Source organism: Thermobia domestica, chromosome 2 (genome assembly GCF_964235325.1).
Source record: "Thermobia domestica chromosome 2, izTheDome1.hap1.1, whole genome shotgun sequence".
NCBI lineage: Eukaryota > Metazoa > Arthropoda > Insecta > Zygentoma > Lepismatidae > Thermobia > Thermobia domestica.
In genome coordinates, this window is record NC_137455.1 from 312513689 (window position 1) to 312541538 (window position 27850).

The 27850-nt window shown below is 35.4% G+C and overlaps 1 protein-coding gene across 3 annotated transcripts in view; it reads right to left on the reverse strand.

Annotated features, from left to right (window-relative positions):
* Positions 1-27850, reverse strand: part of Epg5 (ectopic P-granules autophagy protein 5) — a 141501-nt gene that overhangs the window by 45540 nt on the left and 68111 nt on the right. For 2 of the 3 annotated variants that reach the window (XM_081748982.1, XM_081748983.1), the window contains 6 exons: positions 22332-22526; positions 13026-13157; positions 9389-9628; positions 3957-4140; positions 2015-2233; positions 31-191 (listed from right to left, as the gene is read on the reverse strand). In XM_081748982.1, the coding sequence (XP_081605108.1) occupies positions 31-191; positions 2015-2233; positions 3957-4140; positions 9389-9628; positions 13026-13157; positions 22332-22526 (1131 nt within the window). The remainder of the gene's footprint in view (positions 1-30; positions 192-2014; positions 2234-3956; positions 4141-9388; positions 9629-13025; positions 13158-22331; positions 22527-27850) is intronic. The other variant, XM_081748984.1, reaches the window with a different exon arrangement.

The window sequence follows — 27850 nt, forward strand, 5'->3', positions numbered from 1 at the left end:
GAAGTAATACAAGATCATTTAATTTCTTACCTTCAACATCAACTCGAGATCTTGAATTGTAGGCCAGAAGCGATCCCAAGGAAGTGTCAAAAGGCTACCGTGCATAACATTTAAAATATGGTCTTTCACTGCTGAATGGGCGAAACTCGTAACATAATACTGCCATACAAAACACAACACATTGCTACAAGCTGAAACAATATAAGAACATAATTCAGTACTATCCAATGATCAAACTGCACATATCGTGTAATAAAGGAGATTTGAACCCTCTTACCATCACAATGGAAGTCATTTGCTACGTCTCTAACAGTTTCCACCTAACAATAAGTATTCCCGACATATGGAATAGCAAGTTCGTCAGGGTTATATGAATATAAACTAGAACATTTTTTAGTGTTTACAATATTCATTCATCATTAAAAATCAAGTTACATTTTGTAGTAACTTTCGCTTTATTTCATCACAGAAACGTGGTAGTGTACTGAAAAGAGACTGCTCGCATCAATACTAAACATACGTTTCTTTGTATTTAAAAAAAAAAAAAAAAAAAAAAAAAAAAAAAAAAAAAAAAAACCTATGATTTGAATTAGAAATAACATTCTGGTATTAGGAATCCAATAAAGAATCCTAACTGCTATCCCACCATGAGCGATACAGTAAACATAACTCCTCCATTATGTATATCTACTAACATGCAATGAAATGAAATCTAAGTTTTACGTCCCACGTTATGCCGGCGAGACTGTGATAATGACAATAAATGAAATGGTGGAATAAAGAAAGTGGGAGGAAACAGGAGAACCCCGAGAAAACACACGCACACGGTATTTGTCCGCCACAAAATTCACTTGGCGCGAGCTGGGATCGAACCTATGACCCCAGGCACCAGAGACGAACGCTCTACCACTGAACCACCGTGATGTCTACTAACATGTCTTGCTTTGCAGATTATTCTAAGCTAATTATTTTGAAATCAAGGAGCTGTAAACCATAGCGAGAACCACAATGAAAGGATGAAGTATCTGTATTATACATATTAAGAGTCATTACCTATAAAATTGCACGATTTTCCTTACTTTAAAAATAATAATACTGTAAAACACAAGACGATATTAAAATTTAGAAAATACAACAGCCTACAGCATGCGAAGTACTATGAAATTGAATGGCAAGACGTCTGAATACATTATTTTCAGTTGAGAACTTCGATATAACTAAGTTGTGACATCATAAAGTGTCTTTTGTAGACCGCTAGTCTTAAATGATTTAAATAAGAAAACGATCTAAATAAATAAAACTTTTTTCTAATTATTACTATTTTTAATTTTTATCTTCATCGAACATGAAAAACATCTCCATCAATACGTTCCATATTTGTATACCGAATAAACATACTCGTATACATTCTACTACCAAGAACTGGATTTAAGAAACCTCTACCCCTCCCCCTTTAAAAAAAATCTGAACAGGACAAAACTAACAAAACACTATCATTTTATCATTTCGCTAGTTTCAATTCCTTCACTCTTGTTTGAATACACACTTTGTCATTATAATTATATATTTTCTCTCCATATTTTCCTTACTACTTCCATACCAGCTAGTCTCATCATGTATATTTCCTTATTTATTCTTTGGGTTTAATTTCATCTGCTATTCTACCTACACTACTTACGCCCCCCTCTCCCTCGCTCTTTTTCCTCTCTACTTCTAATGACACTCAATGCAAGTTTAATGTTTTCTTTGATTTTCGAGAATGTTTTTGGAAAATCGATCTAGTAAAGTTTTCGTCAGTTACCCCACTTTACATTGCGTACTAAATTTCATGCATACCAGGAACCGGAGCCATGGTTAACACTTCTCTTCTTTTACAAGCTGATGGTGATCCAGTTGATTTAGAAGTTAGACATCCGCCCATTTTATATATATATATATGTGTATGTATGTATGTAAACTCCAACAAACCGTATGTGAACACACATCAATAAACAATTTTAAAATGCACCCGTACCTGGCAGTGTATCCAATAGAAATCTTATGCATTCAACAAACATCACAACCATTCGATTGGCATGACCACCATCGCCAGGTATCCATGGCAATACAGCTGCTTTATCATCTGTAAGTTGTTGAATCCAGCTTGCACTTTGTTCCTTTATTTGTTTACCCCAGTACGGTGCAATCCATGGAGAAAACATCTCATTCAGTGGTGGCCACAACTTTTCAGATACTGCAGAAAAGAAAAGTTCAGTTAATAATGCAGATTATTTTGTTCTAGCTGTTCCATATGAAGTATACAATATGTCTACTAAATTTCAAGACTGGCAACACTGTAAGGTAACCACTGGAGTCAATAAGCGGTTATTGTATGTAGCTTTTTTAGTAGTATGTAGTGTTGTGCATTACAGAAAGAATTCATGAATTTATGTTCCGAATTTTGTGAGTTAGTGATTTCAGTGAACTATGTTTTCTTTGTTCGTCATGAAGTGGTAAAGTGGAGCAGAAAGTAGCCATCAACTTTTGTATAAAGCTTGGCAAAACAGCCATGGAGACCGTGGATATGATTAAACAGCTTACAACAATGATGCTCTTTCTCGAGCGAACATTTTTGTGTGGTACCGTCGTTTTCGTAAGGGTCGGGAGGCGGTCACGTACGACCTTTGACTTGGCCGTCCGGTAACCGTTCGAATTGACGAAAATGTTGAAAAAGTATGGGAAAAGCTGGCTGAAAATCGTTGTCAGTCCCACAGGATGATTGCGGAGGACTTGAACATTAGTAAGGACACTGTTCGGAAGATCGTGGAACAAGATCTACAGAACAGGGAGTTTTGTTCTAGATTTGTGCCCCACAATCTGACAGAGAGACATTGAAGTACAGACATTTTTTTGTAAAAGAGACATGTTTCAATCATTCGCCCTGCTCATCTGACCTGGCCCCTGCAGACTATTTCTTGTTTCCAAAGGTCAAAATGGCGTCCAAAGGAAAACATTTTGACTCATTTCGATTTCCAAAGGGCTGTGATTAAGGAATTTAACACTGTCGGTAAGATGACTTTCAGAAAGGAATTCAGAAACTATACAAACGTGTAATTGCCTGTATACAACAAGGAGGGTCATATACTGAAGATTAGCAGCCGATCAAGGTAATTCTGTTCTGCATTATTTTCTGATAATACCAGTCTTAAAATTTAGTATTTATTTTATGTGTTGCTCTAACACTAATTTCACTTTGTGAAGATTTTAGAATATCTTAACTCTCTGAGTACATCCAAATCTATTCACCTCGAATGACAAGAGTGTCTTAAGTTGCACTATGCTATTACCTGCTTAATTATTCTTTTAAAATAGAGAGAACTGGACAGCACATTTTTGGTACAACTGGGACCCTGGTTCGATCTCAGACCATTTGAGATCAATTCCGCCAGAAGTAACTTGTCAGCATCATCCGTTTCCTTTATCTTATGGTACATGGCATTGTGGAACGTTTCCTACATTTCTGAAGATTTCATTTTATTTTCAGAAGGAACTTTAAGGACTTATTCTCCACACTTCCCCTAACATACTAAAACTTATTTTAAACAATAATAATAAACTATTAAAGAGAAGGGGAAATATTTAATCCCCTGCTGGAATATTGCTGATTTAATGATAGGCCATAAAAGATAAGTCAGCGTTCAATCCAAGCTAGCGTGATTAGAAAAATCTTGTTTCGTTAACACAATGTTACTTCTTATCAAAATTCTGGTATCCAAGGCAAGTGTTACCAAGTCAACAAGTGCTGCCAAATTATATAAAATAAAGGAAAATGATACTTTTAAATTTTCCGTATCAGTTACGTATGTTCAGTGATGACTATGTATTTGACATATTTTTCCAATTTATGGACAACAATCTTTGAAACAGCACACAACATTATGAAAATACTCAATTTTAGTGTCAAAAATTTTACGCACACTTATCAGACAATGTTCCTTTGTCCTGCTGCAACGTACACACAATCAATGCGTGGCCCACCATTCCTAGGAAGACTGTGAAAGGTTCGATGTAAGCTCGATATTTCGGATATAAACCATACAGCCCATATTGCAATCTTTCTTTAGTAAAATACGTTGACAACAATCGAGCAGTCTCTCTTATCTGTAAATCAAGTAATTAGATATTATTATAATCATACTGTTGCTTTTAAATAAAATACAAACACTAAAAATTACATATGCATACATTTAAAGACCTCGAAATACGTTCCAAAGTGAACAAAGTAATTTCTGATTTTACGAGGGTGACTCAGACAGTAATGCCTCCAAGCCCACTACTTAACCAATTGTATTGTAAACATTCTGAACTGTTTATCGTTAATGTATTGATGTTTAAGCTGTAGAATGTCACTTGTTTCATCTTCCTATCTCTTCTAGTTCCAGAATAATTGAGCAATCCATGGCATTCAGTGGTGACGTCCGGTTGCAACAGCGGGCTGTTATTGAATTTCTGACTGCGGAAAGTTGTACGCCAGGAACGTTCATCGCCGGCGACGAGTCGTGGATACACCATTACGACCCGGAAACGAAGTGTCAGTTGATGGAATACGGCCACACATCCTCTCCTCCGTCAAAAAACTCAAAGTTGTCTCATCTGCTGGCAAAGTGTTTGCTGACATTCTGCCTCATCCTGCCTATAGTCCGAATCTTGTGCTCTGTGACTTTTGGTTCCCCAAACTTAAGGATCGCCTTAAGAACCAACGCTACAGTTGTGACACGGAGATGAAACAGCAGTTCGGCAATGGTGTCGCCAGCAGCCACCACAATTCTTCGCCGACGGCATGAAAAACACTGCTTCGCGTTGGCGCAAGTGTGTTTCCCGTAACAGAGGCTACGTTGAAAAATGATGCCATCATTTGTAGGTGACACTGCAAACTTTCCACTGATACATGTATCGGTGCTATCTGTGAAACACAAATAAATGTATCACCTTGGAGGCATTACTTTCCGAATCCCCCTCGTAGTATCCAATATTACAAGTTTTTAGTTTTCCACTACAATTTGAACATTTAGATTATAAATACTTGGATAAAAATGTTTTTTTTTTATTATTATTTATACGGATTTTTATACCAATAGATGTGGAATTATGATAAAATAGTACGGACACATCTGATCGCTAGATGGGCAGGGCTAAAAAATACGAAAATAATCGTATCGCCAGTAGCTCAATTAATACAGATCCACCTGGCAAAGTGAGATCGGGGTTTACGATCAAAAGTGGGAGTTTGGAATTGAGAAATAAAGCATCAAAAGGACAAAACACTGTCACTAACAGCCCAATTGGTAAATTATTCACCAATGCACTGAACAAGAGGATCGGTGTTCGAGTTTCTGTCAAACCAAGAGATTATACTTTTCTGTTATATCTTTACTGTAATGAAAATATAAAGTTTTTAAAACAGTAATGGAATAATACAGATAAATTTGACCGTTGGATCGGCGAGAACTCAAAACGTGGTCTTCCTTTAGCAGGGCATATTATTTCTTCATAATTCTACCTGACACTGATTGGTACACTCATGTCAAAAATTACTGTCGCATGTCTATAAATATGTTGTTGTAGGAATATAATTTAATAACAAATTCACTCGGTATTTCTTATAATGTTAGTATGTGTGTAATCGGCAAAAACATGTATATAGCAAGTTTCATGTCAAAAGGACAGTAAATAAGAACAATAAAACGAAAATAAAGCTTTCTTGACCATTTAGTAACATTTCGTTTCACTCATTCTAATTTTCGTATTTATAATTATTTTCCTATGAAATTTACCACAACTATACATTTCCCGATTATACACATAGTATCAGTAGTATCAGTATTAAAAGTACGCTGCAAAATCATTATCAAATTATATTCTTACAAGAAGACAGCTATAGATATGCGACAATCATTTTGGACATGAGTGTACCTACTAAAACCTGGTGGAAATATAATAACTTAAATAATTGTTTTAAGTATAACCTGAATTCTCCCCATACAAAAGTTTAAATTTTTCGAACATTAATATATTCTCAGCTACGGATCAAGAGTATTTGATATGTTTTCTTTTGAGAATAACCTTCAATTATTGACTTTCCCAGGCTACCATACCTTAAAATTTACTTTATAACTCTGATTATATTCTTAAGATAGTAGTGTAAAGTTTGCTATAACACTCTCAATTAACAGTTTGGGAGTCAATGATATTTTAAGAAAGGATATCGATAAAATTAGAAATAAAGCTTGAAGGCGAATTTCGCTTTCTTTCCCCTGAAGGCTCTACAAACAAGAATACATTAATATCTTAATTAAAGTCTTGCAAATAATAACACACTAATAACTTCTTTAGAGACTTTGTCTCTTGAATTCTACATTGAACATATAAATATGTCACATGAAACATGTGCTTGCATATAATATATATATTTGTGAATCGCTTTAATCAAAATCATATACCTGCATTATGCACAACTATCACAAGCTTACTCAAAATGAAACCTTCTCCAAGTCTTTCATAGTAAATACTGCACTCCCCTCCATCAATTTAACTTTCTTCAATGAATTTTTGAGTGAAGAGAAATAGAAAGAAAAAAGCAACTAAACTAGTCGGTTAACATGGTACGTAACTATCAGGAATTCCCTTCTAACGCCGAGAACACATTATTGTAAACTATACTTGGACTTATTGTAAATTATACTGGTACAAATCACTGGAATACACGTGGTTGCAAAATATTGCACACTAAATTATCAACTATATAAATTTTCAGTACCTGGAGTTTCTCGTATATTTCAATGTATTTTATAACATAATACAAGATTTTGAAGAAAGATATAGTGTAACAATTACTTCGCTGGATCTCTAAAAAATCCGTAAGGTCAAACTGAATAAGCAATCGATTAGGTTTATCTCATTTACTAATATCTGCGATATCAAATAATACTTAATTTCTGTCGAAAATGTCAAATATGTTTTCAACTGAAAAACAAATATGTTGCGATCTGCTTCGTAAGGAATAGCTTTACTTCACATTCAGTAATATTAATACAGAATAGAAGCTAAGAACAGTGACTACATGAATTATATCAGTACATACGTAGAGGAAAAAATACGTGTAAAAGCTTGATTAAGTTCCAAATTATGTATCTATTAGAAGACCTACAAAATGAGAAAAGAAAAGTGTCATTTCTTAAATTAATTACTGGAATCCATCTAGTACTTAAAACTCAGAAAAGTAAATTTCACATCAAATACAAATAAAAAGATTTCTCTTATCTCTGAACTTTCTGATGATAAGCATTTCGAATAGACAGTTGCACTGTATTTCCACTACATAGACAATACCGCAAGCTAGTTGCTGAATCTACCACATTCATCGGTTTTATTTATTTCCTGTTTTGTCCTGACGATGTCCTAACCAAACAGAAAAACGAAGAGGAAATAGAAATCTTAGTTTCCCGTTTCATTTAACTACACAGATAAATCCCAATAATTAATTTGGGAAATTCCATTTTATTTTCTCATTTTGTAGATTAAAACCTCTTGTTAGTAAGTGCAACTTTTTACGAGATGAACACCATAATGTATTACTAAGTTTATACATATATATAGAGAGGAGGACTGGAACTTGTAGTGATGCGGTTGGACAAGTAATCAACTCGTTTTATGGACATTCCCCGTAGACCTAGAATATAGTATTTCTTTTCACTATTTTATTTACCTCCCTTAATTTGTTCCTGTTTCCCCTTGGTCTTTTGACTAGTGCGTACCTTATGCACACGGGGTCCCAGGTTACATTTTCCAGCAGGAGAGACTTAAAAAATTTGAACGCATTACGGTGATTCGGGTTTCACCTTAAACTTCACGTCCACGTCGTATAGCCTCGATGCTGAAAAGGGATGCAAAACTTCAACAAATAAACAAACTGAATACACTGTAGAAGGGTCCCGAAGGGCTTGAAAAGGAAATCCTGTTATGAGGATATTGTAGTATGAGTAATTTATATTTAATTAATTCTACTCCTGTAATTTCTTGTTACACCTATTGTATGAACAGTATATAATTATGTTATACATGTTTTTGTGTGTTTCCGGTGAGTTTCGGGAATCTTCGGTTCCGAGACGACCCGAACTCATTCGTGTTTTCTCATGATGCTAAACAAAGGGCACCATTTGTCAGTTAGCAGTTACAGGTATTTGTGGTTGTGGTTGAAAAACATGGACTTATGCTGGAAGAGGATACATCGAGTAGAAGACATGTATGTGAAAATACCTTAAAGCTTGTGTACAAGACTTCATCTTTTCAAAATAGATGACGTGTAAATGAATTTCTGAAGAAGGAAGAAGATCGGTACAAACCACATCTACATTGGGACAGTTTTACTGGAGACAATACTACTAGTGGTAGTGGAGGTATTTATGCACATAAAATTCACAAATCTAGTACTTACAGTATAAACAAAGTAAGAAACTGTTTTTCCTAATCATTACTAGAACATTATGTTGGTACCGGTAGGCGTGTTCTAAAACACCGCGGATACTCTGCAAATTAAAGATAGGAAGCATTGAACAGCTGTGAATGAACACGTGCCTTAAGTATTACGTAATTAATGTTGACAGGTTAACTCAGGACTACAGTGACACATTTTCAACTTTTCTGCGTAGCCTTTTGAACATTATTACATAATTTACAATCCGATAAACACACAATACAATACATCTCTAAAAAAGATTGCAAACCAACCACTTACTTCCACTGTTTTAAACTTTTTTTCGGTAGTAATGCAAGTGGTGCCTCCAGCAATCAGCATAAGCAAAAGGGTGAGAGGCTAGTATGATTGAATCAACAGTTAGTTCACTACTATACATAACGGCCATAGAATTACGTAAGGAGGTTAGGAAACAAAATGCTACATTCGGCATTAAGGGGGTTAATGTTCTTGTAGAAAACGAATTGTAAACGTAAGTGAATGGTAATGGAAAAATTGATGGGATGAGAAAGAATGGGAGAATCTGAGAAAATCTCAACATGATGTTGTTAATCATAAACTCACACTGACTATGATCAAAACTGCTATCTTTCTATGGAAGGTCAACAATCAACAATTGAACCACCGTGCTCATTTCTGTTCTTTCGAAAATATAGAAACACTATATCAACTATGACGCTTCTTAAGTCTAGCGTTGATGAAAGGTTTGTTTCACACACGCCACTGAGTGTGTGTTGCAACTCTTCCCAAGGTGGGCAGTCTTATAGAAGATTTCACTCATCTTTCGCAGAATAAAGAAACAACACATTTGGTTCTAATTAAATGCACTACGAATATTAGTTCACATAAGTTAATGATTATAAACGAAGTACTAACCTCCTGCTGTGTTAAAAGTTTCTGTTCCGTGGCGTATTTACGTATTTCTTCTTTAATTTTCCCCAAATTCTGCCCTTGTTTCAACTTCAGCTTATCGCATCCTAAGGCATTAAAAACATCATACCATACATCCAACGCAATGGTCTGACTTTCGCTACCACGTAGCAACATATTCAGTATTTCGCCATAATGTTCGGGAAAATCATACATCAGCAGTACTTTCAGATGATTTCTATAAACCTATAATTAAGAAAATATTTTATAAATAAATGATTATAAAGCACACAGGGTATTAGCAAAAGCTAGCCAAACTTCAGGAAGTGATTTTTCTATACTAAGCAAACATTAAAAAAAAAAAAAAAAAAAAAAAAAAAAGTTATTTCTTCTAACCTGCAAAGAAACAAAAACCAACTTCCAGCTTTCCTCCTCTTTTCCATTGCAAGAGGAGAAATCAAGTCATAATCTAGTCAGGAAAGGAAATGTCCTGAACGAACAGTAACGTTTGAAATGTAAACTTTCCCATTCACGTGCGTACTTGGTCTCTGAGAGGACACAAGCTATTCTTTTTATCACCAAATATTACAACTACATATAAATGTGTATATTTAATTTTTATATTAAGAAAAGTATTCACAATTTTTACTTATATATATTATTTTCGATATTTGGTCATTTCTATTACTTGGAATAAGAACTACTGGTTATGAACTCAATTTATAATAACACCATTTAAGTCAGGAGATTGTGCACAAACTAACCTTGCTTCAGTTCCCATAAGCATATATGCTATTTTATAATGTGGGAGTATAAGCCGAAGTATGTGATATTTTTCTAATCATTTGAAGGTCTTGTTAATCAGTTTAAGCATTATATCGATTCATTATGTTTGTTTTTGGATTGTACTTCAATTTAAACTACTGTATGGATGTAATAAATGGTGTACAATTTCTAACCTTGTTTTCGGTTGAAATAATCGTTCATTTAGTACACAAACTTTGCCATTCTAATAACTTCTTACAACTCCCGATTCTCTCATTTAAACGAGCAATAATTAATTGATAGTGTCTGATGAAGCCAAGTAGACAGTTGGCAAAACTGGTACACGTTAATAAATTTTACAATAAATGTAACGTTAATAACTTTTACAATAAATGTATTGTTTTGTTAAGCGAATAGTTTAAATCGGATTTAACTATTTGTTCTATGTTAACTTAATGGTCATTAACTATGTGTCAGTATCGCATATTGTAAGGTTGAGCCGACAGATAATAAAATTATTTCGCTTCATTAGTTTTTCTCACGTTATTTCTTTGACTTAGGATATAAATAATAGTTAGAGCTCAGTAAGTCCCACTGAATGCATTAATTAGTTTTAAAATTTGAAAGGGGTTGCTTAGGTAAGTCAGTAATCAGTTGAAGCCCGGTTCTTACAGTCTACAGGGCATAACAGTAGACTTAAAACTATAACTAAATCTAAAAAGTATTACACTTTTACTCTTTATATAATGTTAAAAGTAATATGTTTACGAGTCAAGTCTTACTATTTGATTTCAAGAGTTCTCCATATTGTTAATTATTATGTTATAATTTTATACAGTGTTATTTACCCTCGCACCCTTTTCTACAGCAATAATAATCTTAAAAGTTTTTTCTATTGTAATGAGCATAATAAGAAATTCAAAGTGTAATACGGGGGGCAGTCAAAAAGTTCTCGGAATTTAGCTGTAACTCTTTATTACCACAATATAGGCACACATTCACTTAATCGCCTTCAAAATAGGCTCCTTGAGAATACTCATACTTGTTCCATCGCTCTTGTCATATCTGCTGTTTCTAGCACCAGCGGAATCAGCGAATTTCTGGCTCTTCCCCAAGATCGAAAAGGGCCTCGAAGGTAACCGTTTTGCCACCGTAAAAGACATCCAAACCAAGGTGACGTTTGAACTTCGGAAAATACCAAAATAGGACTTTCAGCATTGTTTCCAACAATGACAAGAGCGATGGAACAAGTGTGAGTATTCTCAAGGAGCCTATTTTGAAGGCGATTAAGTGAATGTGTGCCTATATTGTGGTAATAAAGAGTTACAGCTAAATTCCGAGAACTTTTTGACTACTCCTCGTATCAACCCACATAATTTACAGTAACTACTGACACAAAATTAATCTGCATATAAAAACACAAAAATCTACATATAAGCATTCAGAAGGCTCCGGTGACATTTAAAGTAGAATTATATATATATATATTTGGTCTAGGAATTAATTCGTGCGGGTGGACAAGAGATGGCGCAACGAACGGAGCGTCCCACAGTTCCGTGTATCCACACATGTGTTGCAAACCCCTGTCATCGCGTATCGTTCGTAGTATAGGGTAGTGGATTAAAGCGTCAACAACACCAGTTTGTAGTTAAGTGAACATGGAGCAATTTGTGCCTGATAAAGTGTTTTTGCGGGGTGTCCTGCTGCATTACTTTAACATGCAGAAAAGTGCGACTGAAAGTCATCGTATTTTGGTGGAAGTGTATGGTGACCATGCTCTAGCTGAGCGAACGTGTCAGAAGTGGTTTGCACGGTTTAGAAGTGGTGATTTCGGCTTGGCAGACCAAGAGCGAGCTGGACAGCCAAAAAAATTTCAAGACGAAGAATTGATAGCATTGCTCGAGCAGGATTCGTGTCAAACGCAGGAACAACTTGCAGCAGCATTAGGCGTTGATCAAACAACAGTCTCCAAACGTTTGAAAGCCATGGGAATGATTCAAAAGATGTCACATTGGGTTCCACATGAATTGAAAGACAGAGACGTTGAAAGACGAAAAACCATTTGCGAATTGCTGCTTCAACGACAGAGCAGAAAGGGGTTTCTGCATCGAATTATTACGGGTGATGAGAAGTGGATCCATTACGAGAACCCTAAACGAAAAAAGGCCTGTGTGAAACCAGGTGAACCAGGTCCATCACAACCAAAACGAGATATTCACTGTGCAAAGGTTATGCTGTGCATATGGTGGGATATGAAAGGTGTGGTGTACTATGAGCTGCTGCAACCGGGTGAAACTATGAATGGAGAACGTTATCGACGACAATTAATGCGTTTGAAGCAAGCTCTGGCCAGAACACGACCAGAATGGGAGAACAGACATGATAAACTTATTGTTCAACATGATAACGCTCGCCCACATGTCGCAAAACCGGTCAAAACCTATTTAGAAAATGTCGGATGGGAAGTTTTACCCCACCCGCCGTATTCACCAGACGTTGCTCCTTCGGACTACTACTTGTTCGATTGCATGTACAACGATTTGATTGGACAGCGGTTTACTTCTTCAGAAGATATCGAAACATGGGTCTCTGACTGGATCGCTTCCAAGGATGAGGACTTCTTTCGCCACGGAATCCGTACATTGCCTGACAGATGGGCGAAAGTGGTGGCTAGCGATGGACAATATTTTTCTTAAGGTATTTATGTATTTTGTGTTTGTACTACAGCTTCAATGTGTGCGTACCAACCGCACGAATTAATTCCTAGACCAAATATATATATATATATATATATATATATACAAATCACCAAGATATGATAATTTGTTACTGTATGATTATGCTATGAAGTCACTAACAACCTTATTTTTATATTTACCTCGTGAAGAACTAGTCTTCCATCTTCAGGAACAAGGCCCGAAATAGTCAGAGCTTTACCAACGAGATCAATGAACTTCGATCTTTCACTCAGTTTCGGTCTGTGCTTCATAAGCCATTTGCTGACATCGAACTGTAATACAACAATCAATTAATTAATTAATCAGTCATGTATTTAGTTAGAGCAAAGAAATTCTAACTTGTTGCATGTAAATCAAAATAAAAGGTACTTGCTATTTAGAAAACATTCAAAAATAGATGACAATGTCACACGACCACACCTCTTCGTTTCTAGTATCTTTTTTTTCTCGGCTTACAACAGTATCGACGAACTGTTCTAGACTTGACTAGCGACTTCAATGTGTATGTTCTAAACAGTCATGCAGCTACCTTCTATTTTATATATCAAAGTAGAGCTCTATGTGTAATTGTAAATCCTCGCCTACTAGCTGTGGAACTTAATGAAATACATACATCAAGCTAAAAGGGCATTTCTGTCAAAACATTTTTAAGTCAATGAGTATCCATCGTCTACAAGCATTAGTATGAACCACATGATGATCCTTAAAAATATCAATGAAAGAAACACTTATACTGAAAAAGGAGGGAATTAAAATTGTAGTAGTTATTAGGAAACGTCAAGGGAAGGTTTTACTATTTACGAGACAAATTCTAAATTTCTATAGACGGCTCCAAGAACAAATACTACACCAATCTTGCTCCTTATCTACTACACAGTGTTCTTTTGTGAATATTGCAAACAAGTATATTTATACTTGCGTTTACACTCGAGAAAACAATAGATTTGCCCTAAAGACTATCATAAAAAATATTTTTAAAAAAGTCTTCAAATTAGATGAAATTTCGAATCATTACCGAAATGTGAATAATAATGTATGAAAAAATCAAGTACGGATTGGATGTAGTAACGGATCCAACCAAAAAATACGCAAAAGCATTTGAAGATTTAACCAAATCCAAAAAGTTTGAAAGTATCTGAATTCGGATTCATTACAGGTGTCAAAGAATAAGAAACCAACAATATTTGACATTATATGAACTTACTAATATTCAAGCCAGGATAATCTTAGAAGACTAGGTTTGGAGTAAGTATGTTTTATATCTTGAATTTTATCATTCGTACAGAACTGCCATTCGAACTTTTATCGGTTTCTTTGAGTCTACTACACTCTGCTAATAAGTGCAAAATAAATTATTTTAAGGCAAAGACTTATTCAATGTTTTCGTACTAGTATTGGTTCTATCACTGCTAATTTTCATGCTATTCATGTTACTTGATTTTTCGTTTAATATAGGTTACTTATACATAACAGAAAACCGGGTTTGACCTACAGAGAGAGCACCTGTTCAAATCTTAGATTATATTGTTGGTTCACGTTTCATAAGCACGAGTCCTGGAAAAAGATTTTAAAAAATAATAAAATAAAATAAAATAAAATTTAAAAAGCCTATAACAACTTATACAACGAAGAATCTCTAGTGCCCAATCCCTACTTTTGTTTGGAATGTGTTTAAGTGAAAGTGCATTGTATTACAAGAGTAAAGTGCCATAAAAAATGAATACGTGTGTGCATGAGTTGAGAATGCAAAGTACTGGCAACACTGTCAGAAGGCGAGTATATGCAAAATCGTGCGCGACAAGAGTCTGTAAATTTGTTAGTTTGAACCACTTTCGACATATGCTGCACCAACCAAGTCGAGAAATCGAGTAGTTGTGTTGTACGTGGCTGAAGTGGCCAATATTATGTAAGGCACCTTAAAGCATGCTTACGAAACTTAAATAGCATTCTTGGCCAAAAATCCAACTGATCTGGCAGAAATAGACGTCGCTGACCTGATACGGTAGAGCAAGCGTGCGGATTGTATCGGAAAGTTGCACGATAGGTCAAGGTGTTTCGTTCAGGCCTAAAGAAGACAGCTGACTGAGTGCTTAGCGGAGGAACAGATGGAGTTATTTCGAAATTTCCTTGACACTGACCATCGCTGGACTCAGGAAGGTATCCGCTGAAGTTGGACATAAGAAACTGTGTAGTCCATCCTGAAGGAGAAACTACCCTCATTGTCCTCTCACAAATACAGTGATTAATTGTTGGCTAGGTAAACTTAGGAGGTCTTAAACATCCGCCATACTCGTCAGACGTCATCCCCTGAAATTTTGCCCTGTTTCTACGGTTGAAAAGAACTCTTCTGAGGCACAGCGTTTCCAGATATTCAATCCTTGCTCAAAGTGGTAATCGCTGAAATCATCAAAAAACTTTCACCAACGTCGTAGGACAACTATCATGGATTTGGGGAACAGTGTACGGCAACACAAGTTACTACACTGAAGGTCTGTGGTGTGATTATCAATGTTCGTTCAATACTGTGGGTATTAATTACGTTGCTGGTACTTCACATACAACTCATGTATTACGGTGGATTCAATACATGCAATTAGGAAAATCAGCAATTATACGAAGATTTAAAGAACTATTTTCAGAATTCTGATGTTTCTTGATTCTCGACGCTGATAGTTTCAAAATTTGAACTTAAATTTATTTCTAAGCCTAAAATAAATGTAAATTTTAAAAGACATAAGTGTAAATGTAAACGTGCAACACTCAATTGCTACGTGAAAAAGGCCAAATTATGTACTTCAATTTCGATAAAAGTTCAGAATCCTAAGAAATGGAAGTAGCTTCCAAACCTTAGCACAAGAAATAACAATGCAGATTAAAAGACAAGAATGGATTTACCGACAATTCTTTAATTTATGAACAGTAATCAAACAAATATCACTAACAACAAGGCATTGCAAAAGCAACAGCAATTATTATTATAAAGTGAAGAAACGTGTCCCTTCTCTACTGTGAAAACAATAATTGAAATTTATTCGATAGTGTTTTCAGAGAAATTCATATTACAAAAATTAAATTCTACCTTTACATCTACTTACACCTGAATTACAGTTTCTATATCACTTTGTTATAGTACTAAAATGAAATCTTAAGTTTAACACCTTATATTATGCCCTAAAGGACGCACTGATAAATACAAATAAATGTTGATAAAATAATTGATAAAAAGTTAGATGAAATAAGTTGATTGTTGAAAACCTAAGCAGCACACACTATCTGTTCACTGGAAAGAAATATAATATGCGCCCAGACTTCGAATTTGCAAATCTAGATGCGTCCAGACTTCGAATTTGAAAATCTAGGAATTCTGAACCCTATCAATCAAGAATGTAGTGGATTTTCCAACAACCGGTGGTGTGTAGTGCTTCTACAATATTCCCATGTGATTTGTTTTTAATTACAGTAGTAATTATTAACATATCTACGTTATCATCGAATTTAAACAGAATAATTAAGACTACTCACCGTCTTCACACAAAACAAAAATTTCCATGGATGTTGTAGAACAGTCCGAAAAACGAGAAAAATTCAAAACTTAATTATTTTGTAGTGATGTTTTTCAAAACTGTTACACAATATACAAAACAAAAGCATTAAAAGCATAATTCGTTCAATGCTCGACTTTGAAGTTCACGAAAAAAAAAAAAGTACTTAAATTGAAACAGCATTGTCTATTACGCATTGGATTAATACAGCTTGAATATCAAAGAACATCTTTTACTTCTGGGATTAACGATTGGAAAAATGCCTCAAGAAGGGTGCAACAACACGAAAACTCACCTCAACACAAAAACGTGTGAGGAACCTTACACTGAGGGTTCATGGGTAGATTCTCGTGTGGTGGAGCATTTTGAGGAGGAACGCAACTACTGAAAAATATTTTAAAACAGATTGTTGTGATAGTCAAGTTATTTACCACTAAGGGGACTAAATTTTCGAGAGGCAGACAAGTACATAGGAAATCCTAATAATAATAAGTACATAGGAAATTCTAATAATAATAATTTTCTCTGTTCTCTTGAGTGTCTTTATGAATTCGACCCGACTATAGCACAACACTTAAGGACACAATATAATAACGTGAGTTCTGGGAAAACATCGTATTTTTCTAAAACTATATATGCGGAACTAATTACTTTAATGAGCGATCACATTCTTAACGAAATTGAGAGAATTGAAACAAGCCAAATATTTCTCTATTATTGTTGATTCTACACCTGATATATCTCATGCAGACCAGCTTACTTATAATACGTTATACAGTGTGTCCATAAAGTTGCACAACCTAAAGTTTGATTGTGTATATCTTTTGAACCAAGATCGATGAAGACATGAGACTTTAAACAAATGTAACCATGTTCTATGTAGATATTTTCGAGATCATACCGATGTTGGAATGTATAACGTTTTTGTGTAGTAACGAAAGAAAGTACCGAAAGTGTAAAATAAAAAAAAAATGTACAAAATGAAGAAAATCAATATTCAGTTGCAGAAAACTGATTTCCTGCGGGAGAATCTCTGTGTATATGTACAGTATGCATCAACGTTTATCTATTGGTGCGAAATCATGACAAAGTTGATGCAGTGTTGCCATGTAAAAAGGCTATTTAATGCAAGTCCGTAAAATGGGTGTTTTTTTTTGACAGAAACGCGGCCCCTGCAAACACTGTTGTAAAATTACTGCAATAGGTGTGTTTTAGGTTAATTAATGATAAGCAATGAGAATTTGCACATAATTGATAACCTGTGTTTTTATGCAAAAATTGGCGATAAAACAATTACTTACCTACAACTGGCAACCCTGGAATCCTCGTAGAAAGAGAAGGGCGCTTTACAGCAAAATGTTAGGAAAATTTTTTGATGACCACATCATCTTCGAAACTTTATGGTTCTCTCGTTCTCCGAACTTAGCATCACCTAACTTTTCTTATCGAGTTACCAGAAAAATGTGGTGTATAAGAATAACCCCACGGCCACAGACGAACTGAAGACGAACATTGAAACAGAAATTCCATCCATCACCATTAAAAAGATGTCAAGACACATGGTGAAGCATGTAAATTTGTGTTTACAAGAGCACGGCAGCCACTTCGAGAATTTGCTGTAAAGTGCCCTTCTCTTTTCACGAAAATTTCAGGGTTGCCTGCTATAGATGAGTAATTTTTTATCGCCAATTTTTGCATTAAAACTCAAGTTATCAATTATGTGCAAATTCTCATTGCTTATCACTAATTAACTTAAAACACGCCTGTTGCAATAATTTTATGACAGTGTTTCCAGGGGCCGCGTTTTAGTCAAAAAACACCATTTTACGGACTTGCAATAAGTAGCCTTTTTACATGGCAACACTGCATCAACTTTGTCACATTTTCGCACCAATGGATAAACGTAGATGCATACTGCACATATACACAGAGATTTACCAGCTGCATCCTGCAACTAAATATTGATTTTCTTCATTTTTACATTTTTTATTTTAAACTTTCGGTACTTTCTTTCGTTAGTACACAGAAACGTTACACACTCCAACATCGGTCATAATTTCGAAAATATCTACATAGAACATGCTTACATTTGTTTCAAGTCTCAGGTCTTTAACGTTCTTAGTTCAAAAGATATACGCAATTAAACTTCGGGTTGTGCAACTTTACGGATACACTGCATGAATACTAACGGAATTCCTGTTGAAGGCTTTTATTTACTTCTTAACAAATGTGGGACATCAACCAGAAGATATCGTAAACGCAATTTTCAATACCTTGAAGAAATACGACATAGATACTTTCAGTTATATGACAATGCTTCAAATATGTCTGAAACATTCTCGGGAGTTCAGGTAAGAATAAAGCAACTTTGTCCTCAAGTTAACCATATTCCAAGCACTGCATATTCTCTTAATATAAAGAGTTTATACACTGCAGAGAGTTGCACAAACGTGGTACCTTCATTTGGACTGCTCCAGTAACTCTATGTGTACCGACATTTTTATTTTTTATATTTTTATATTTTAATTAATTTTTTTTTTTTAAACTGAAAACTGAAACTCCAAAGTCTGAGCAAGACACGATAGTCTACCCATTATAATGCGTGTTACATTTTGCAAGATGATTGGCCACGAACTCATGATTACACTCATGAACTCAATGAAAGGAGAAGACAAAAATATCCACTACTGCTCAATGACAGCATCACCGAAACAACAGAACAACTGAAAACTGGATCAAAAAATTTCAGAATCAATACATTTAATTTAATACTGGATATTCTTGGTTTCTCTCTCAAACAGCACAGTGTTTGCTACCAGAAACATCATTATAAATTTGGCTTCTTAGAACGTCTAGTTACTTTGGATGTAGCTTCGACAGCTGCAGTGAAACTTATATCACTGTATAAAGATGATCTTGACTCCACTTTGGACGATGAATATCGTCTGCAACTTCTAACAACGGACAATGAGAAAGTAGCAACTTTATTATATCTACATGTAAACTTCTTCAGGAAGAGAACCTTGTGGAAGTGTACTCAAATGTGAATACAGTCCTTAGGATGGCGCTAAGTACACCGGAACTAACTGTTTAGCAGAACGCACTTTTTCAATCTCTGAAGCGTGTAAAGACTAAATGGAGGTCATAAATACTTGTGGAACGGCTTTTAGCTTTGGCAGTCATATGAAATAGTTAAGCATGAAATAGACTCCTCAAAAATAAATGTGTATTGCGCCATACCGCGAGAAAAGTTTTAGGGTCCCCATTTTTTTGCGGGAAACAATGTTATAGAATTTCATATCTAGAAATGCAGAATAGCTACTTTTTTAAAAATTTATTTTTTAATAGGACGGAGTACCACAGCACTGACACTGAAACGTCCGTTGATTTCTTGATACTAACTTTCCTTAACGATGGATTGGCGGTACAAGACCTATCGACTTGGGTTTGCATCACTGGCCACCGAGGTCGCCCGACCTCAATCTGTGACTTTTTTCTTGTGGAAGTTTATGTAAGACTGCGCTTGATTTATCCACTCTTCCAAGAAGAGCTGCATAATTGCATTAACAATAGCAATAACAGACGAATGCACAGGGTGTCTACTGGAATACCAGAAAGTAAATTCATGACTTTTTCATGACTTTTCATGACCTTTTTGTTCAAATTTTCATGACCATGGCGATAAAAATTTACCATTAGTAATAATAAACCCCTACCATCAGTGGTGCATCGGTTAAGATGAAGATCACACTACGTTCTTATTTGTCTAATGTACATAATGTCCATTAGCTGACAACTAATTTTAAAATGCAAGAGCAATTTAAAAGGCAGTAAACAAATTTTTAATTGCGGTTCAAAGAGACAAAACAAATTATAAAAGAAATTCGTTTTAAAAAAATAGATCAAATTTAAAATCTGCAAACTCAAACGAATAATATTATTTGCATAAGTCTAAAGACCCAAAAATACACAATTTACATTTCTTAGAAGTAAAGAAATAGCAGATCAGAAAGTTGGACAGTAAAAAGTTGTTACTATATTACAGAGACTAGAAGATGAAATGGGGAGCAGCTAGGAAGACAGTAAAGTACCAGTTAGCCAGCACTAACTGGTGGGGGAAATTCTCACAATTACTGACCTGATACAACTGTTTCAGTACATGCAGTATGAGGTATAAAAGTATGAAGTATAAAAATATACTCTGAGATTTCAGATTTTCATGACCAGTTGGGTAAATAAAGGACTTTTTCATGGCTTTCATGACCACTAAGCAAAATATATGACTTTTTCATGACTTTCATGACTTTCATGACCAGTAGACACCCTGATGCAAAATATACACAAAGATGTTAATTACTGCACACAAAAACGAAATGGAATCCGTTGAGTAAAGAATTTAAAAAAAAAAAAAAAAAAGAGTAGTCAGGTCCAGTCAAGTGCGAAATGAGCTTGACAATAGAGTGTATGTATACGCACGACCAAAGGTAGCCAGCCATTTGTAAAAATTGTGTAACTAAAACTTCATATTCAACAATCTTAAATGTTTTCAATCAACAGACATAAGATGAACCAACAAACTGAGATACGGATAGGAATGGAAAATGAACATTCAGAAGTAAAGGCGGGCAGCAATAGCGCTAGAAGCAGACAAAAGTGTCTAGATATTGGCTGGTGAAGAAGTAACTTTTCTACTTGCAACTCTAATCTTCATTACCGGATTTTTTTGTGATTAGAGATACCGTGCGCGTATTTACTCCAATAGCAACCGCGGATCTATGAACATGAGTAACCGCTGATGCAGGCCCATCGTTGCCATGCTCTTTTCTAGAATATTCTCTTACATTTAAACACGATCTTCCTTCCCTCGGAACAAGTGAACTAATAATTTCTAACTGAAATTATTGTAATATTTCAAATAAATAGAAAACGAAAGCAGAAATAACGATTTAAAAAAATAGCAACTAAACCTGTACAATAGTAACACTAATAACACACAGGGAATTTAGAAATCATGTGTGTGTGTGTGTTGTGCCACCAAACTTACAATACCACTCCACAAGTTTTCAGACAACGCACGTGAACAAATAGGTGGGCCAGACTGGGTGTTAGACTTCTGCAGTTATAGTCACAAGATCTTATTTCTGGAGATGTCCAAACCGGGCGTTTGACTGCTGCAACTGTAATCGCAAGACCTCATTTCTGAAGATATCTTTATAATTGTTCTGAAACCCATTTTTATATTCAAACTACACATAATAATCTAATGGACGTTTCAGGAACATTTATTTCGTAGTAATCTTTTTCTTAAATAGAAGAACATTACACAATAATATTTCAAAGAAGCAAAACAGAGCACTAAGATTGCCGAATAAACTGATAAAGTATACCGAGAAAATCGTTCATAACGTACCCAGCTATAAATATTGACATTTCACGTCTCTACTTTTTCCCAATATAATTTACTATTTTACCTTACAGTGCTTGAAAATTAAATCAGAGACCTATACCGAATCGATGGTAACAGTGAAATCGTATATAGCAAGGGTCAAAGTATTTTATTTTATAGACGTAATTCAACCTATAACTTTACTCCATATCCCTAATTTTCAGTAATTCACATAGTCTTAACCCAGGAAACGAAGTACCCACCCAACCCTCTTCTACTGGCCTATGGTATCTAGCTCTGCTAGGCAAATCAGAGTCTGCCTTTAGGCAAAACGCCCACATCTACATATAACATTCTTTAAGTACGGTCGAAAATCATATCAACAGAAACAAAACCAAACACAGTACCGGTTAAACCAAATGAAGATTATGTAGTAGATTGTAGTGAAAAAGACTGGAAAGAAAACGATGAACCGAAAACAGAAAACACTTTATTAACAGGTGCTTATGTTCTCTCACCTTAGACAGCAGAACAAAAATGAGATCAGGATCTTGCTGGGGGATATCAACAAGTGTCTGGTACATCTGCAAAAATGTAATAGTATCAGCTGCTGTGGGAGTGAAATGAGGTGCCAAAAGACCTCCAAGTTGTGGGTGCTGAATGATTGTAGCTAAAAGTCTCGAGCACTGACTCTCTTCCCCGCAAACAAACAGCTGAAAAAGAAATTGAATTTAATAATAACCTGACGATGTGTACCGAATACCATTAATTTGCTTTTCTGCACACAGAGGAAGTGCAACACATGTAAGGTAGTATTTACAACATTATACATTGTTCTTTTAACTTCTGATTAATGCGAAAATTTCACATTATGTAATAAGAAATAGCACCGTACATCAAGGAACCAGCAATAATGACACTGACGTCAATGTGTTGACTACAGGCGGAAAATGCTCCGTTTTATTATTTATTGTTACTGTTTTAAATTAATATTTGTTAATGGAGCTCCCTCATGGCTATGTGGATAAAACACGCGCCTTCGGCGTGGGAGACCTGGATTCGATTTCCGGCGGAAGCTCATGTGGTTTAGATCCCATGTTAAGCTGTAAATGCACGTGTCATATAGCCTCGCTGCTGAAAGAAGCCAAACTCAAATCTAGATTATTAATTACCATTTGTTACAATCAGCGTTCAAGTTACGTAACAGAAATCAAAGCTTTCGACCTCCAAAGCAATGACGAAGAGAACAATATTCAATATGAAACGAATTGTCAACAGAGCTATCGTCAAATTTTGACTGAAAGTTCAGGAAAGAAGAGTTTCTTGCAAGTGCTACAGTACTTGTTGATTTACGTCATACTCGCAATTATATATAGTTTATTTAGAATAGTTGAAGTGATTTAGTATTATACGATCAACTGAGGAAACAACAATTCTTTTCTCATACCGTATCTCTCTAAATATGAATTCAACGAACTGAAAGAATGAAAAATGTCCTGGTCTAATCGTACATTTTTCAATCTTTGAATTCCATTAGTTTAGCATTATTTGAATCAAAAAAGAAATTTCCTTGCTCGTTCCCATTCCTAAACATTCCAAAATAAACCTTGTAGCGAAAAAGTATACTGGTGGTACTACTACTACTACTAATAATAATAATAATACTCTCTCTTAAGGGGATCTTCTACCTCTTCGCTTAGGTTTCTAACTCTCCATTTGATAACACGTAAATTTTAATATGGTAATTTCTAACAAAGTATTACAGGTAATGACTTGAAATTTTTAATACAAATACACAAGACCCATATAAATCCAACCACGGTCTCCAATTTACGTTACATGCGTTAGATTAATTGTAATATATTCTTCAGAAAGTTTAGCAACTATGCTGTATATAGTATATGGATAGATCTTTTTGAAGGAATTGAGAGCCCTCTAGCCCTACTAGTCTTCGCAACATGTGGTAGTGATTTATGAGCGCTTCAGGCTAAAAACCAATGTCACCTCTGTTCCTTTCCTTCTAATTTTCTTTCTTTTTTTCCTTTTTTTCAAAAACTTGTTTTGGGCAGCTTTGCCCTTTTGTCGGCTGTCTATAGAAATAGCAGTCATACTCCCTGGAATTGTTGATTCTCGGTTGGAAGAGTCACTTCCTCTCCGTCGTAAACCTCAGTGTTAGATTCGACAAACAAAAATAAACTCGAAGACAGTAAATGTAAAAAGACAACAGCAGCAGTAGTTTGTATTAAAAATTTGGAACGAACATAAATATTGTATCTAAATAACGTATTTGTGTTAAATTTACTTTATCATGATAAGAAGTTCTATATTCTTCTCGTATAAGATGCTATAAATGCTCTACTTTGTAATAAAACTAAAAGTAATGTCTTTGAAAGATGGTACTAGACTTGGCAAAAATAGGTTTTGTGGGGTCAATGTAATATTTCACACATACAATATTTTTATTCAATTTTCAGAAATTAGTGTATTGGTAATATACAAAGTGTACAGTACATGTAATTAGTGTACAATATTAAGATATTTTGTTGATAATTGTTTTTTGGATGAGTTAACTTCAGGCATATAATCATTCTATTCTTTTCTATAATGTAATTAATATAAATGTGTACACAGAGTATGAATGTTGTTTGACAAGAGTAAGGTATTTCGTTGAAAAAAAAATGCTTTTTGTAGGATCATTTTAATTTTAGATATATAGTCATTCTACCTGTTTTCATAAAGTAATTAATATAAATGTATCAACAGTATAAATGTCGTTAGTGCTAGAAATGTAGTGAAATATTTCGTTGATAATTGTTTTTTGTAGAATCATTTGAATTTTAACCTTATACTCATTCAATGGGGTTCCATAGTCTAAAAAATGAAATGAAATCTTTAAGTTTTACGTCCCATGGTTATGCCGGTTAGTCTAAAAGAGACGGTGACAATGAGAGATAAGTGAAATTGTGGAATGAAGAAAGTGGGAGGAAACGGGAGAAACCCCGAGAAAACCCACGAGCACGGTGTTTGTCCACCACAAAGTCCACACGGCGCGAGCTGAGATCGAACCAGGGACCCCAAGCACCGGAGGTGAACGCTCTACCACTGAGCCACCGCGCCCCCCGTTCCATAGTCTAGTGGTTAGAGCGTTCGACTCCTGATCGCCTGGTTCTAGGTTCGATTCCCTGCTAGAATACTCAAATTATTGGCGTCTGCCCATCGTCGTGAGGCAAGCTGGGTAGCCATGTGATTAAAAGACATGACAGTCTATATAATTAATATAAATATATACACAGTACAAATGTTGTTTGACAGTAGTGAGGTATTTCGTTGATAATTTATTTTTGTAAGATGTATACTATTTTTATAATGGTAGAATGTGTGTATACTATTTATAGGATGTAGACCTATACATTTCTTTGTATAGACTTTTATAATGTATAATGAATTTTTATAATCAAGAGCGAAAGTTTAAAACCTTAGAATGGGCGAATCTTGCCACAAAAGCGAGATGTACCCGTAGAAAGATTAATAATAATAATAATAATAATAATAATAATAATAATAATAATAATAATAATAATAATAATAATAATAATAAGAGAAGGAATGAAGACGTACTAAAGGAAGCTAGTGAAGGACGACAGATCATGAAGATAATAGGAAAGAGAAGAAACAGCATGCTTGCCTATCTTATTCGACACTCCGATCGGACCACCGTATTGGTAGAGGAAAAGGTAGAAGAAAAACCAGGAAGTGGAAGACCAAGGATAGAAACATCTATAATTTTTACGTCCCACAGTTATGCCTGGTAGGTTAAAGGAGCTAGTGATGTTAAGAAATGAAGGAAATGGTGGAATGCAGAAAGTGGAAGGAAACGGAAGAACCCCGAGAAAACCCCCACACATGGTGTTTGTCCTCCACAAAGTTCACTTGGTGTGAGCTGAGATCGAACTAAGGACGCCATGCATTAGAGGTGAACGCTCTACCACTGAGCCACCGCGGCCCGACCAAGGATAGATGCAGTTACGAAGAAGAGACCTTATCAAATTATAAAACAGCTCTCCCAGGGGAGAGAAAAGTTTTAAAATTTCCTTCTTGCGCATCAACCTATGATTGAAGTGATGATGATAATGGTGATTATTATTATTATTATTATTATTTTATCGAGAATGTACTTCTGGGTTTCCTCCTAAAAAAATACACACACTATTTCCAACTATAGTTATCCTACTTTTTACAAATTTGTCTAATTCAATATTGGTTTAAATAGTAGTAGTTTTCAAGCTACATATATGAGTTCTTTGACTAACTGAATAGTGCACGCCCCTTCTGGCTCACTCGCCACTATTTAACATTAAATTTCAGATGCCTCGATACATTTGCATAAGTTTATTATTTCTAAAATAAACGTTACGTAAAAGGTCTATTCAAATTGATATCAAGTTTTTCTGACATTTGTATATTACGCATATCTTTCTTAATTTGTATTACTCACATTACCCCAGAGAACGAACACATTTTAGAGTTCTGGTTTGAACTTCTCTTACAATAATAAGCAAATATACGAGGAACAAATTTACCATTATTGACGATGCGGAGGGGAGGAGATTTTCTGAACTAGGAAGGAATGTGTGCGGGTGCAGAGCAGATGTCTGCACGGGTCGGAATTTTCAGCCCGGGCCCGGCCCGTGAATTTACAATGTGAGGCCCGACCCGAGTCCGAAATATGTCTTAGCATTTAGGCCCGAGCCCGGACTGAGCTCTGAGATAATCAAATAAGCCCGAAATAAGCCCGAATTACAGAAACTTAATTGTTAATGCAAAATTGTATTTTTATTTACAGCAATTCGAGGTTTGATTTTGCAATTGTGTTTTAAAAGTCCTCCAGAAAGAACGGTGCAATTTGTATCGTTTTACACTATATTTACAAAGTTAGGCCCGAAAAAGTCCGAGAAATATGGTTGTATATTTAAAAATTCACAGCCCGAACCCAGGGGCGTCATTTAGGGGGCAGGGAGGGCATTTGCCCCCCTAAGTTTGAGATTTATATAGATTTTTTCAATAGAATAGTAGTAAGTCAGTGAAGAACGCGAAATTTTACATATATCAAGGTGTCTTGCCCCCCCAAGCCAAATCTGAAATGACGCTACTGCCCGAACCCCTTCCGGGCCCGAAGTGATACATGCTTTGTAGGCCCGAGCACGTGCAGACCTGTAGTGCAGAGGCGTTTCAAGTGGTGGGCGACTGCCCACGGCCTTGCATCTTTAGGGACTTCGCAAAGACCAACGAGCCTAAATCGATTTGGCACTCACTTTTGTCGATGCAACAATAGAAACAAGTATGAATTCGGACTTACTTACAGAAAAACAATACATAAGGCTTCAAACTAACTTTTCATCTATTCTTATATATTAGATCGCTAGCATACGCGACAGGCGGCGAGTTTATTTTAAGATTGCAATAATGAATGTGTATAAGTCTTTATCGTTGGGATGAATTGTTTTCGATAAATTTTATTATAATTAGCAATTTTTAAAAAAGGGGGCAGAAAAAGGGAGAAGGAAGGACTCGTAAACCTTACTCGCCTTGCTGTGCAGATGGTATGGTCAAAATCAATACTGGATAGTGAAAGTGTAAGTGTAAAGGCTAATATGGAAGAGAGAAACAAAAGAACTTCTTCAGAGGGGAATTGGGAGGGGAGGGGAGGAAAGTACAATGCTGTGACACTTGAAATGCGTCTTGATCTGTATACTTCAACAAACTTTTCTTATTAGATTACGCAATTTCTAGTTTCTTACTCCGATTATTCAAAGTATACAAATGTTCTCGGAGGGAGTGACCGCCCCTCCCTTTAATCCTTCCGTGGTGTCATTCAGTTTTGCGTTTTGCTACTAATTCAAAGTGCTTTCCGAAACAAGTTGTCTTCTTGTGACTGCAGGGGGGTGGAAGAAACAAACAAACCGTGAAAGGAAGAAAGAAGTGGTTTGGGGCTCTTCCAGTCCAGACCATTCTAACCACTGAGAAGTGATAATCACAT